Raw genomic sequence first — 15295 nt, forward strand, 5'->3', positions numbered from 1 at the left:
CGGTTGCCATAGGTTCCACTCGCTCTCATTTCCTTTTCATTTTATCCTCTTCTCGCTGGCAAGCATCGTTTCTGTTCATTGAATTCAGTATGAACCTCCCACCCCAAAATACTTACCGCTATATCCTGAAAGTGCACATCTGCCAGATTTTAAACGGAGGCCCCTGCCCGTGCAGGAAACCCTGCCCATTCCGGTGCCTGTGCCTGTGCCCTCCACACAAGCAACTCTAGCAGATAAACTGCTTTTGATGAGATGCTGAGATTAATAGCCATTTTTCTTAAGCTGAATCATGTTTTATAATGAGGAGCTGTTACATAATTAGAGCTGGATACCCACAGGGTGAAACTAATTTTACTGTGCTGGACTGGACCTCATTTTGGTGGCCAGGAAGCACTGTTTTTGTCTATTGACTCTTCAGGGTTTAGGGAGTGAAAGTGTATCATTATGTACTGAGACAGGAACCAAGAGCAACTCCTGTCCTCTGTGACAACTAAGGGTGAGTTCTTATTTCCTGGTAATATAATTCTCTGCCAGCTTGTTGCCACATCATAAGAAAGGGCTCTGTTACACCCAGAGTCACCGTCTCCCCACTCTGTCAGCCCCAGTAACCCTACAATCCTGTCCCAGGGAAGGGTAGCCCCTGCCCTATGGGATGTTAACTCCCCCTAAGGCTCCTACTAAATAGATACTAGATATGAAAGAATTTTTAGTTCTTGGAACCAGAAATAATCCCAAAGATTATTTACTTTAAAAATCTGTTTACCCCTGGCCAGCTGGCTTAGTGATAGAGCATCAGCCCAGCGTGTGGAAGCCCTGGGTTCAATTCCCAGCCAGGGCACAAAGAAGAAGTGCCCATCTGCTTCTTTACCTTCCTCCTTCTCCTTTCTCTCTGTCTCTTTCTTCCCCTCCCATAGCCAAGGCTCCATTGGCAAAGTTGGCCCAGGACTGAGGATGGCTCCATGGCCTCCACCTTAGGTGCTAGAATGGCTCCGGTTGCAACAGAACAACACCTCAGATGGGTGGAACATTGTCTCCTGGTGGGCGTGCCGAGTGGATCCCAGTCCAGCATATGTGGGAGTCCGTCTCTCTGCCTCCCCACTTCTCACTTCAGAAAAAAATCTGTTTCCTACATGAAGAGTCTAAAGATGAAAGCACTACATAACTAGAGTGAAACCATATGGCTACTTTGACGAAACTGAGCCCATTATCCATTGTCCATTTGCTCATTTACGTTCCCTGCATCCATCAGTCCTTTCCAGTATATTCTGTTCTTATTGTTTTTGTCAGTTCTCATTTCCATCACAGTGGAAAGAGAGTTTGCTGTTTTTGCCCTTTGAAGGTTAGAAATTTTAGGGAGGAAGATCCAGGGGTATTATAAAAACAGTTTGTATTGATTTACAGAAGGCATTAAATAGCTTAACCCTCAGAAACAAAATGAGAACTTGTAGGCCAGGAGGATTCCACCTCAGTACCATCTATCCATATCTTGTAGGTGTTGATTTATGTGTTAATTTCAGCTCTGAGGTAGTTTTGAAGAAAATTATATTGAGCCATTGAACCTTCTGTGTGCCAGTCATTGCTTCTATATCGGCACATCATATTTTTTAAGTGTGGGAAATATGTAGCTCCAACACTGGGGTAATGAAGGTTCTAGATGCCAAGGCTGGGTGCCATGAGGACACCAAATAGTGTATTATTTCTTCCTCCTTGGAGAAGTGATAATAATTAATTGAACCAAGTCCTTAAGAATGTGGTGAGTTCGCATGACCGGAGTTCAGTTGCCCCAGGCACAAAGGCAGAGATGTCTACTGTAGACCTAAAAGGAAGGGAATGGATGAGGCTGACAACCAGGTGGGACCAGTCCCTGAATGCCTCAGATGACATGTCGAGGCATTTGGCCTTTGCCTTGTGGACTATGGGAAGTGCCTGACGGATTCTAGAGCGAAGATGATTGGTTATGTATTTTAGAAAGATCGCTCTGCAGGAGTGTGGAAGCTTGGTCTGAAGGAGAACTGATTCCAGTTCTTGCAATCACTCAGAAATGGGATAATGAAGTCTCTGGGTCCAAGTTAAGCTTTGCTGTTAACTTGGTCTTATCTGGCATTTCAGTAGATAATCTGGAAGTACTGATGGGAAGGTGATCGGATTTCTGGAAGAGGAGTTGTACATACAGAGAGAAGCACGGGAGAGATGGAGCAGGAAGAGAGGTGGGGGGAAAGGCCAGAGAGAGAAGAGGGAACAGTTTCTCCAAAGCAATACCAGGAATTAATTTTGTACTTTTATGCAGAGATGTGGTTTTGCATCCGGGTGTGAGCGCCCCTGGAGCACGCTGCAGTGTTATAGTCAAGCCTGCTCCACAATGGTGAGCCCAGCCCAAAACTGCCACCGTGGTGCATAGTTTGGGGATGTCTCCGAAAGAGCTAGGTCAGCTCTGCACTCTGAATCACCATTTTTGGGAGCCAAGCAACTTTTAATCAGCTTTCCAAAGGAAGAATTTAGCTTCTTTCCCAATACCCACTCTGGGCTCTCCTCAGTGCTTAGCTCAGGTTTCTCAGTCTCTGGGCTGTGGGAGAAAGTCTGAAGGAAAAAGAAAAAGATCCACCACAGAATTTGTGGAATTGGCCGTGTGTGGTCCACACTTTACTGACTTTTCATTTATTAATTTGTTTTGTTTTAAAGGATGGAAATTTGTTTTAAAGGATGGAAAAATATATTTAAATGTAAATATCTCATTAACTGCCCTAAATTTCTGTGTCAAAGTAAAACTTTAAACTGTGACTCTTGTCTAGATCAGTTATGAAGGTAGGCTGAGTGACAGATTTTAGAAGGCTTAAGTTTTTTTAATATTATTTTCATTGAGGTATAGTTTACGTAAATTCCCCCCTCTTAGTAGAATTCTGTGCATTTTGACAAAGATGTAAAGCTGTGTAACTACCACTACAATTAAGACAGAGAACAGCTCTATCAGCCCCAAATTCCCTTGTATCGACCCTGCCTTTGCAGTTGACACTGCCCACCCCCAGACCCTGACAGCCAGCAACCCATTTTCTGTGCTATAGTTTTAGGTTTTTAATACATAACATCAAATTCTCCAAGTATTTTGCTTTTGTCAATTGAAAAGAAGTTATATAAGAATCTATGAAATGATTTATAACCATAGGAGAAACATTAGTGTTAACTGTTGTTTACAATCTTAAATGGTTGCAATTTAAATTTACAAGTAGTTTATACAGAGTTGATATTTTTATTTCAGCTGTCCTCATCAATATTCAAAACACAAGTCAGGTGTACACGCTGAAATGATTTTCCATGATGCTGGCGTTACTGATATCACAGCCAATGTGCATGAATGTTAATTTATCAACAGATGACATTTAGCAATTGTGACGTTGAAGCCTACAAAGTGCCTAAGGAAGTGGGACTTCATTTCGTGCATCAGGTGTCATGGCACATCATTATTTTGTTCTGCTTGAGGAGCAGGGGTGCTGAGAGGTCTGTCCAGCTGAACTGAAGTGTCCCCTTAGTCCTCAGAGCATTTGCTGTTCTCCCACATAATGTCCAGTCTCACCTGTTCTGGGTTCATTCCTTCCATTCCCTTTCTCATTTCCAGATGGGTAAGTCTTGCTCATGTCCTCTGGTATAGATTGCTTTGGTGGGAGAAGGAGACACAAATTCAGTCCCCTCGCCAAGTCTGGGCCCCAGCATCCCCTTTCTACTCTCAACCCCTGGAGCACACGAGCACTGGCTTCTCAGCTGCATCCTTACTCACCAAAGCCAGGACGCTCAGAGGCCCAGACAGCGTAGGCTTGTATCCCCTAACACTGGTTTCAGTCCACACTTTCATTAACAGACTTGTGATTCTTGGGCTGTTAGTATACTTTTTGGGACCTTCCTTTCTTCACCTATAAAATGAGGATGAAAGTACTTCAGAAAACTGTTGGGGGATTATCCACTCCCCAAACACTTAGTGAGACCTACTGTTTGCCGTCCACTGTTCTGGGTGCTGATGATGCAACGGCCTGTTTTTTTCCCAAGAAGTGTATGCGACCTGGTGGGTGTGAGACAATAAATCAGCATGTCACATGGTTGGTGTGCTAGGTGCTATGAAGGAAGTTCAAGCAAGTCAGCGAAGGCAGAGGGAGAAAGGTGGGGGTTGCTACTTGCTAGAAAGTGGCTAGCAAGGTCCCTCTGAGAAGATGGTGGTTAAACAGAGCCCTGTGTAAAGTGAGGAAGCGAGCCATGCACCCGGTGTGGGTATCATGCGTGGATGTGTGAAGAGGTCCCAGTCACCAGCAAGGCAAGAGGTTGGGCTGGGAGGATGAGGTAGGAATGAGACATGTGGGCATGTGAGGCAGATCAGAAGGACCTGCAGCCATTGTGGGGGCTTTGGCGTTTGCTCTACATTAAGCCTTATAAAGATCTTGAAAAGAAAGAAGACAGGTCTGCCTTCCATTTTACATAATTCCCCTGGTTGCTAAGCTGAAAATAGACTGCTGGTGGGTAAGCATGAAAACAGGTAGGATAATTAGGAGGTCATCTCAGTGATCTAGGTGGGAGATGGCGGTGACTTGAATCCAAAGGATAGAAGCAGAGACAATGAAAAGACATTATATTTGGAAGGTAACACTAGGATTTGCTGATGACTTAGATGTGAGGTATGAGAGAAAGAGATGAGAGTCAAAGGTGACCTCAAGTTTTTGGTCAGGGCACCTCACAGCAGGAGTGGCCATTTGCTGAATGAGGGATGGCCTCAGGACGAGTGAAACTTGCAGGGAAAGGAAGATTTTGTTGTTTGGACATGTGAAGGTGAAGATGTCTGCCAGATGTCCCAGTGCAAATGTCAAGTCGCCAGTTGGACCCAGGAGTCTGAGTTCAAGGGGGAGATTGGAGTGGAGGTGAAGGTTGGAAGGTGGTTGGTGTGAAGTGAACACTAGATGAGGTCCTAGAGGCTGAGGCTGCTGGAGGAGAAGGAACAGAGAGAGCAGATGTCCTAAGCTGAGGGACACGGGTGGTGGAGGAGCTATAGAAGACAGGTGACAACAGTATCTAATGCTGTGTGGAGGCAAGTAAGGAAAGGATCAGGAAGTGCCCACGTTCTGCAGTATGGTGGATAGGAGTGCCCAGGATAGCCTTGTTGACTTCAGCAGTTAGCTTTTCAGTGAATTTAGGTCTCTCCCCACCACCTTGTCTTTATTTTCTGGTTTGGATGACAGAAAACCTCACCCAAATAAATGCCTTAGCCAACCTCAAAGACCCTGAAAGCGTTACTTGGAGAAATACTGTTCTAAATCCTCCTGCTTTTAAATTTACTTGAGACAAACTGACTTACTTGGGACAATGTCTGTAACATCTCTTTAACATATAAAAACAGAAATTCATAAATGTGCCATGCTCTGTTGTCTATGAAGAAGGAAGAGGAGGAGAACAGCATTTTGAAGGGCTTATGATGTTCTCAGCACAGTACCTTTACCCATCTTATTTCTTATCATCAAATAATTTGTGGGCTCTGTGAAATGTCAAAATTTGAGTATCCCGTCCCATGGTAGTAGTTACTTGGTTTTTTGCCCAGTTCCTTATCTAAGTTGTAATGATTATATGGAGCCCAGAAAGTCCTCGTGTCTATGATTTCCATTTTATAAAACGCTGACTAAACATAGTCTTAACTCTCCTAATAATTTTTTTTTTTTATGGTGAGGCTAATCAAGTTTTATTTTTCTTAATGGAGGTCATATTCAGCAAGTTGTTGAGCACTTCACAATTTACAAAGTACTCCATTATTCAAAAAGCTCTTTAGCCTTAAAATAACTCTGTGATGTAGGCATATTGATTATTTAACTTGATTTTCAAAAGCAAGTATCCACTAGTTCCTCTTCCTCTATATTCCGGGCTGTGTTGCATTGTGTCCTTTCTTAGCTGTACACAATATGCTAGATGATTTCTATGTTTATCTAAATGTTAAGAAATTAGACCCTTAATAGTTGGAAATAAAATGGCGTCCCATACATCTGAATTGTTTATTGGCTACAGGCTAAACATACTAATACTGGAAATGGGATGGTGGAGTGGATAGGCTTGGGTGTAGAAAGATGGGGGTATATTACTGGAGAAACAGAAGTTCAAGCCTGACTGTGACAGATGTTAGTGGTCACAGACAGATTCTTGCTTTTCAATGCAAACTATAAAGCAATTTTAGAAAATTCAGAGAATTTTATTGTATTATCATTCTATTCTTTTGGAAATTGCTTTGCTCTAAAAATGTGTTTGCTGCCTGGTATTGAAGAATTCTTGCAGATAGGTTGGTAAGCATTTTAACTCACATGTAGAATTTTCCTTTTTTGTTTTTTTCTTTCTACATTGTAAAAACATGTGAGTCAGTATTTTCCTCTTGTGTTTTGCTTTCCATAGTTACCACTAAGTTGTCCTTGCCTAAGATTTTTCTCTGAAATACCTTCAGCCTGGCATAGGTATAACCGATCTTTGAACAACATGGCGGTTAGGGACACTACATTTAACTTGACTTCCCAAAAAGATAACTACAGTCATCCCTTGGTATCTGCAGGGGATTGGTGCCAGGACCCCACCCAAAGGAGACCAAACTCCACGGAAGCTCAAGTCCCTTATATAAAAGGGCATTAAGCAACACACACAGACAGCCCTCCACATCCACAGTTTGTTCAATCCACAGATGGGACACCTAGGGGCACAGAGGGTCAACTGTATATTTACTGAAAAAAATCCACATATAAGTGGACCTGTGCCTTTTAAACCCACATTGTTCAAGGGTCAGATATACTTTGTCATATTCAACTTTGCAGTATATTCTGTTGCATATTGAGGAATGAATGTGTAAAAAATATTGTATCTTGCCTAGTATGTTATAAGCTTTTTAATGGCTGGTGGATGCCTGATTCACCTCTATTACTTCTCAGAGTTTAGCTTAGCACCTTATGCATGGTAGGAACTCAATCAACATCTGTCGAACACACAGAGTTAGTATTGGTAGCTGTTGTGTCAGTGGCATTATTCAGTGTTAAATATGTATAATATAATAGCAATTAAAGATGCGATCTCATTGACTTTTTTTTTCTTACCTTTATTTGATGTATATTGGATACTATTTTTATATTTAGCTACTTACCAATGTGCTTTAACAAAACTCATGGGTGATAAATTGCCTTATATTTTTAATACAGCTTTTTACAAGAGAATTGACTAATATTTGAGGGCCAAGTGTGACTATTACAGATTTGTAATATTTTCAAATTACCTGAAAATTTCTGTTTGTTGGCTTTAGATATGTTTATCTCTATCTCTTGATTTTAGTAGTGAACCAGATGTCCTGGGAATTCCATGGTGTGAATATAAACACTAGGGCAGAATGTGCTTATATATTTCAAAATCCAAGATTATGCTTTACTTAACAAAAATGAGCCTTTAGGTTTTAAATTATCATCAGTTTTCTACAATTGCCTTAGTTTGAGTTTTGGTTTATGCTGACAAGCAAGAACCTGTCTATAACTACATTTGTACAGTCTGCATGACCATTGAAATCTGTCACAACCGGACTTGAACTTCTGTCTCTCCAGTCATCGTACCCCCATCTTCCTACACCCAAACCCATCATCCCTCCCTGTCTCCAGTATTACAGCAGGTTCTCCCGTAGCCAATAAACAGTTCAGTCTTATGGGATGCCATTTTATTTCCATCTATAAAGGGGTAAAGTTTTTGTGTATATGTTGAGATTTTAATAGATATTTTCTGAAGCTTTTTTTTCTTGTACACAATAGTACAGGGAAACTGAAACATGAGTGGTTTCTCCAGAAAGATTCTGAAGGGGACACACCATCACTTATCAACTGGCCTTCCAGGTAGACCCAGTGGCAAGCCTTGGCTGCTGTGTGTTGAGTGCTTGCCCCGCCCACCTCCTTGCCCACCCTGCCGGTCTGCACACTACCCACAGCCGAGTCTCCTCTTTCTAACAACAGAGTGCTTACAAACTGTGTGTTCAAAGCGGACTGCTGGACATCACTGCCTGAGTCTTTGCTTTTCTCCTTCAACTGTCCTGACCCCCTCTAATGGCATTCATTTCCTTTGATCCTCTTTTTGAAAATCTTTTGAGCTCTTGCATTTCTCTTCTCTCAAAAACTCACACGTGCCATGCTCCCCCACCCCTGGGCTGCTCTCCAGCACAGGCCTGTGTCCTGTCTGACCAGCACCCCTCTACCAGGCACGTCTGGCCGTTGTGTTCTTGTGTCTCCTCATCTGGAATCCAGTAGTTAGTTTTCAATATTTTAAAAGACGTTTTCTGGAGCTTTTTTTTCTTGTACACAATAGTACAGGGAAACTGAAACATGAGTGGTTTCTCCAGAAAGATTCCAAGGGGACACACTGTCACTTGGAGGGCCTGTGGTTTTAAAAGCAGACAACCTCCCCCACCCCTATCATTTCATTTTTCAGGTTGAGGGCAGGGAGAGGCGGAAGGGGTAAGAATGAGTAAGTAGTTGGCAGGACAAAGCAGCCATCTATTGAGTTCCTAGCAGTCACTTTGTTCTCCCGCAGAGGACAATGTGTAGATTGTCTCGGATTAGAAGGACACATTCCACAAGGGAACTTGAACTGCACTTCAGTCTTCTTTTGATGAACAAAAGCTTGTAAATATAAAAATGCCCAACCCTGGCTAGTCTGAGGAAAATAACTCAGAATCCGTTTTTCCCCCTAAATTGTTCATAGTGACTGCCCTTCATGTGTGCCTTTGATTTTCCTTTAATGAAGTTTACATAGATACCCTGTGTCTTATGTTGAAAAACATGTGGGAGTTTATATCAAATTTAGCCGGGACATTGGTCACTTAAGGAAATAGTCTCTTTCAAAGAAATAAGTATCAGAAATAATTAGTTTTGCTGACTAATATTAAATAAATAAAGGTTTTACATTTCCCAAGAAAAATCACTTTTCCCACACCAGAGACATTCTTCTTGTTTTATTATACCCAGTTAGTAATCCATTCCTAAGCAGTTTCAATGATTTCCCCTTTCTCAATCAGGTACAGTATCTTAAAAAATAAGAAGAACTAGCTAGGACTATGAAAGTCATGTGCTTTGCAAACATCACACTACATTTTGTCATTATTCTTTCCATTTAAAAGATACAGCGACTGAGCAGAAAGTTGCCTGAGTCCAACCATAGAACAGTGAGGCTTGTTTTTGTTTTGTTTTGTATTTTTTTCCAAAGTCAGAAGTGGGGAGGCAGTCAGACAGACTCCCTCATGTGCCCAACCAGGATCCACCTTATGCCCACCAGGGGGCGATGCTCTTCCCATGTGGGGCTTTGTTCCATTGTGGTCAGAGCCATTCTGGCGCCTGAGGCAGAAGCCATGGAGCCATCCTCAGCACCTGGGCTGACTCTATTCCAATGGAGCCTTGGCTGCAGGAGGGGAAGAGAGACACAGAGAGGAAGGAGAGGGGGGAGGGGGCAGAAGCAGATGGGCGCTTCTCCTGTGTGCCCTGGCCAGGAACCAAACCCGGGACTTCCACACACTGAGCCGATGCACTACTGCTGAGCCAACCAGCCAGGGCCTGAGGCTGGCTTTGAGCAGATATCTCCCAGGACCCTTGGCCAGAGCTCTTGGCTACTTTGCTTCTGCAGTAATTAGAAAAATAGACACTTGGCTTTTTAAAATGGATTTCAGCTTTGCTCTCAGATACTTAAATAGCTCCAGAAACAAATAGAGCAGTCTCTTTGTCACGTTGCTTTTTAACAACAGCCTAGGAGGAATTGCTATGCCACAGGAGAGAACCTGTTTCTTTCTGTTATTTCTATGCTCAAATCTATTTTCTCTAACATTCTTCTGGGTGCTACAGTTGCTCATGGTGATGATGTTCAGACTGGTGATGTGTCTTCTGAGTTGATGAGTGATGAATGCCGTCTGCATTGAATGTTATGTGTTTGAAAGAGGTGATTATTTGTTGTGTCTTGAGTCCAATAAAAATAAATAAATCATCATGACTGCTCTTACACAGTTCAAGGAGATGATGAAATTACACTAGGCGAAGGCCTGCCTGGAAGCCACCCCATAGCCTGTGCTAGGCCTGCACCTGTGGGAGCCCCCCTCCCGCTCACAGCAGTGGCACCCAGGGGTCGTGCACACCTCTGATGTATGTCCAGGGCGTTGCTGTGGCTTCTGTGTGTTTGTTCAGTCTGAAGGCAACAGTTCGCTCCCAGGACAGCCTCCGACCACTCAGCTCTGCAGAGGGTGCTGGGAGTTCTGCCGCCCCCCCCCCCACATCAATGCACCTTTGGAAACTCATCTGAAACCGTCCCTCTCGCAGGCAGTGGGTTTCTGACATTGAACACCCAAAGTGCTTTCCCCCCGTAGTCCCCTGGTGACCCATGACGCACGCATGCTGCCTTCCCACTAAGTGGTTACCGTACTTCACAACTTACACCCTTTTTCTTTCTTCAAGAGTTAAAGTTAGAGAGAGATTGGTGAAAGAGGAGAGTGCACACAGCAGCCCTGAACTGGCAGCAGAGTCCTTAACTCGGAGGGGACATCAGTCTGGGCCGGCGCGTCCCCTGTCCTTTCATCCCGAGCACTCGGCCTCGGACAGGGTCCCCAGCCAGGCAGCCGGCCCTGCCCGACAGCCGAGCCGTGGCTATGTCCAGCCAGCAGACTCCATGCACACCGCGCTGCTGGTGACCTCAGATACCCCAGAGAGCATGTCCGAGTGCAGCTGGGCAGAGATGGCCACCCAGCACATCACAAGACCTCCCTCTGTGAAGGCTCTTGAAGGTGAGAGGAGGGTGGCCCCCGTTCTCCATATTTACGAACCCCGAGCAGAAGAAGATATGCCCCTCGCAGAAGCACTTGAGCAAAGCAGGATAGCCCTCTCGGCTTTGAAGGACGGAGAGCTCCAGAGAAGCCATGAAAACCCCACTGGAAATGAGGACTTGGGTCAGCAGGCTATTGGTACCATCACCTTGGACCATCAGAAGGAGCCAGAAAGCCTGGCCCACGCACATCAAGTTCAGCATCAGTTTCCTAAGAGAATGGGCAGGAGCAAAATGGTTTTATATGTTCAGAGCCAGCCTGTGTCCCAAGATGCCGGAGTGACAGGTCACCACAAAGAAGCACCTAGGAGGAAGCACAAGGTCCTCACCCGCTCCCTGTCTGACTACACGGGCCCCCCTCAGCTCCAGGCCCCACAGGGTAAGGACCCAGCCGCAAAGCGAGAACCCGAGCAGCCAGGTCCCAAAGCGGAGGGGCCCCACACGGATGTGAGCATGCTGGACACCAAGGTCTCCGTGGCCCAGCTCCGAAATGCATTTCTGGAGTCTGCCCGTGCGAGCAAGATACCTGAACTGTAGGTGATGTTTCCAACATCCTCCCGATGTGTCACTTGCACGTCCTTGGCAGAATTATTCACTTCTCAACTTGTGTTGTGTTCTGCATTGAGTCATAGTTAAGCTTAGCTCACAAGTATGCAGGGCAGACCATAGAGGACATGGCCCCAGAACTACCATTCTGCTTCGCCTACTAATGGGGAGCTGGAGGATTGGGTCTCTGGAATGCCCCACCTCCTTTTCATGCATGGGACGGGCATGCAGCGGGATTTGGTCGTGCCTGTGCCTTGATTCACTGAGATGCATAAACCTTTACTCTATTCTCTCTCTCCTTCTCTCTCTCCCCCTCTCTCTCTCTGTCCCCCCCCCCTTCCCTGCTGAATCCTCTTTCCTGATGATTCTAATAGCCAATCACGGCCTGAGAGGTCAACCAAGGGAGGTGGCTTGCCTACCAGTGTGGAATGGGAGAGAGGGTCCCGGAAACCACGACGCTATTTTTCTCCTGGTGAAAATAGGAAAACTTCTGAGAGATTTAGAACTCAACCTGTAACCTCAGCAGAACGAAAGGAATCGGATAGGTAGGCACCTGTGTGTCAGGAAACCCAGGGAGCTCATCCAGGGGTTTCACCACAGGGATGGTCCTGATGCTAGTTAAGTGGCGTGTGCAGGTTCTATAATTTCTCCCATCTCATCCATAAGCATTTCTGTTTGGCTTCTGTAAATGTATTTTTAAAGAATGTCGTCCATGACAACAGTATCCCAAGACACTGCTCTGAATTGCACTCAGACTTGAAGAAGTAAGGAATGTTTTTTAATTTTTTATGCCCTTGTTATATTAGAATCCAAATTGAGTATTCACCTGATTATACAGTGAAAATAAATGAGGGATACTTATTTTATAAATGTCTGCCTACTTGTTGCATCTGAGTTTTATACGATCACTCGATCATCTCTAAACACAATAAGGGTTGTCTAAGAAATTGTCACCGGCCGTGCTCATTAAGTCATACTGGATGCTGGCTTGTCTCTACAAAAGTGCGCACTCGGCTGGTCTGTGTGCATATGTATGCTCTGGTGTCTGTTAACTGGACGTGTGTATTCACAACTAGCATTGCCATCAAGGTGATATTCTTTAAGAAAGTTTACTTGCATTTTAATTTCACTTTTAATATGATATTTGATATGGCTCCTCTACTCCTGCCAGCTAATCTTTTGTCATTATTATTTGCTACTGTCTTTCCTAGGTCACCATCAAATTCAGAAATGCCAACTGCTGAGGGCAAGTATCTGTTTCCCTTTCGCTTTTTTATCCTCTCACCCAGATGAGATTTAAATAACATTTTTTGCTTTTGGAAAATAAGATTATCATGCATATCTATTTCTGCAGGCTTCCTTTCTGTGAATATAATAAAACCAAACTAGAGTTTTCAGATGATCTTTCCCTTATTTTTGAGTTAGAGAATTGCTATGTGAGAATAATATAACAACAGATTTAACCAAAGAAGCAGGTTTTTCTTATTACTGCTGCTATTGAACGATAAAAAAGAGACATTTCTTTACCCCCCCACACACACACACACACCAAAAAAACCATTAAATATCAATTTGTCAAATAGCACAGTAGAAAATTACGGTCTAGACCAGGGGTCTCAAACTTGTGGCCCGTCGAACAATTTTGTGCGGCCCGCAGACTAATCCACGAAGTTCAAAATATTTTGGATAAAATTAAGTAAGCCCGTGGATTAGTCTGCAGGCCACACAAAATTGTTCGGCAGGCCGCGAGTTTGAGACCCCTGGTCTAGACAGAGTTTTGTTTGATCAATTGCAATGAAAATGAACACCTTTCGCTGAGCAGAAGAATAGGTTCCTCACAAGGGAGCCGATTGTACTTTTTAGTATGTCTGTTCTTCTAGTCAAAGGATTTCTAGGCCAGCCGTGGGAAACTTGTTAGAATCTTTACCTACACTTGCTAATGATGTCCAGCTTTTATCTGTGGCTTTTTACAGACGAAGGAAAGGTGGATGAACGAGCCAAGTTGAGTGTTGCTGCCAAGAGGCTGCTTTTCAGGGTAAGACATTCTGTTGTATTTGAGTGGGCACTGTCACCTCTTAAGGGAGGTATCCACTGCTCTGGCCTGTGTCTTGCACCTGAGCCCTCTGCACCCACCTCGCTCTGGGCCACCTGTGGTTCTCCTCAGACCCTTGGTTGTTGCAACCACCAGCTGACCCAGCAGCGTGTTGGCTTCCCATAATGATTCGAACCTCACAGACTGTTCCCTGGGGGGTAGCGTGAGGGAACAGAGTAGAGACATTTTGCTGCCCCAATATTTTTTCCTCAAATTCATGAGGATTTTATGTTTTTGATCTCAGGAAATGGAAAAATTGTTTGATGACAAAAATGTCCCAAAACGATGTTCAAGAAATGCGGCCGTGGAGCAAAGGCTGCGGCGTCTGCAAGATAGGTCCCACACGCAGCCCGTGACCACCGAGGAGGTGGTCATTGCAGCCACGTGAGTCTCCCTTCTGCCCTCTGGGCCCTGGGCAATGTCTTCTTTAATTAAAAAAAGGAAAAGACCTTTCTTTAAAGACTTTTAAATAAAGTGAGGTGATTGGGAGAGGGTTTAGTCAGAAGCCATAGAGAAGTTGGTATTTAGGGATTTTTCTTACTGGGGTCTCTCTGAACCTCATAATGGGCTGTGTTATCTAGTGTATGTACTAGAAAAGCCTGCGGAAGAAATTTGTAATTTGTCTCTGCTTTTCTTTTTTTTTTGTATTTTTCTGAAGCTGGAAACGGGGAGAGACAGTCAGACAGACTCCTGCATGCGCCCGACTGGGATCCACCCAGCATGCCCACCAGGGGCGATGCTCTGCCCACCAGAGGGTTGATGCTCTGCCCCTCCGGGGCATCGCTCTGCCGCGACCAGAGCCACTCTAGCGCCTGGGGCAGAGGCCAAGGAGCCATCCCCAGCGCCCGGGCCATCTTTGCTCCAATGGAGCCTTGGCTGTGGGAGGGGAAGAGAGAGACAGAGAGGAAGGAGAGGGGGAGGGGTGGAGAGGCAGATGGGCACCTCTCCTGTGTGCCCTGGCCAGGAATCGAACCCAGGACCTCTGCACGCCAGGCCAGGGCTGTCTCTGCTTTTCTATTTATTTATTTATTTATTTATTTATTTATTTATTTATTTAGTGAGAGGCAGGGAGGCAGAGACAGACTCCCGCATGCACCTTGACCAGGATCCACCTGACAAGTGCCTCCCAGGTGATACTATGCCTGGCTGGGCTGCAGCCCCGATGCTTGGCAACTGAACTATTTTAGCCCCTGAGGCTAAAGTCATGGAGCCATCCTCAGTACTCAGGACCAACTTTGCTTGAACCATTTGAACCATGGCTGTGGGAGGAAAAGAGAGACAGAGAAATGGGGGAAGGGGTGGGAAGCAGATGGTTGCTTCTCCTGTGTGCCCTGACCAAGAATTGAACCTGGGACTTCCACACGCTGGCCGATGCTCTACCTCTGAGCCAACTGGCCAAGGCCTTTTTTTTTTAATCTTTTTTACACTGGAAAATCTCCAACATGAAGGTAGATGGGTTATATAATGAGCCTCATGTACCCTCACCCAGTCTTCACAAGCATCAGCTCCTCTGCTCCTGAGTCCCATCCCACTTCCCCTTTCCTTGCACATTATTTTCAGGCAAACCCCCAATATCATTTCTCTCACAAATATTTTAGTATATATCTTGAAAAGTGAAGGGTTCTTTTTGTTTTTAAATAACCAAACATTTTTTAAAATTAATTGGAAGGTTGATAACTTTTCAAGCTATAGAGGAAGTAATTTTTGGAGCACTATTCTAATATATTCAGCGTGGATTTACCAAAGTCATTCATTCAGGGATAATTATTTCCATCAAATGGAAATTTTTATTAGGATTTTTTAAAAATTGTTTTGTGCTTCCCCTGGACA

General features: G+C 44.4%; 1 protein-coding gene across 25 annotated transcripts in view; it reads left to right on the top strand.

Annotated features, from left to right (window-relative positions):
* The window catches only part of SVIL (supervillin), a 304969-nt gene that overhangs the window by 214133 nt on the left and 75541 nt on the right, over positions 1–15295 (top strand). For 18 of the 25 annotated variants that reach the window (XM_066280539.1, XM_066280541.1, XM_066280542.1 and 15 more), the window contains 6 exons: positions 7788–7868; positions 10464–11360; positions 11748–11918; positions 12585–12619; positions 13347–13408; positions 13710–13849. In XM_066280539.1, the coding sequence (XP_066136636.1) occupies positions 7788–7868; positions 10464–11360; positions 11748–11918; positions 12585–12619; positions 13347–13408; positions 13710–13849 (1386 nt within the window). The remainder of the gene's footprint in view (positions 1–7787; positions 7869–10463; positions 11361–11747; positions 11919–12584; positions 12620–13346; positions 13409–13709; positions 13850–15295) is intronic. The other 7 variants (XM_066280552.1, XM_066280555.1, XM_066280553.1 and 4 more) reach the window with 3 other exon arrangements.

The sequence above is a fragment of the Saccopteryx bilineata genome, chromosome 5 (genome assembly GCF_036850765.1).
Source record: "Saccopteryx bilineata isolate mSacBil1 chromosome 5, mSacBil1_pri_phased_curated, whole genome shotgun sequence".
NCBI lineage: Eukaryota > Metazoa > Chordata > Mammalia > Chiroptera > Emballonuridae > Saccopteryx > Saccopteryx bilineata.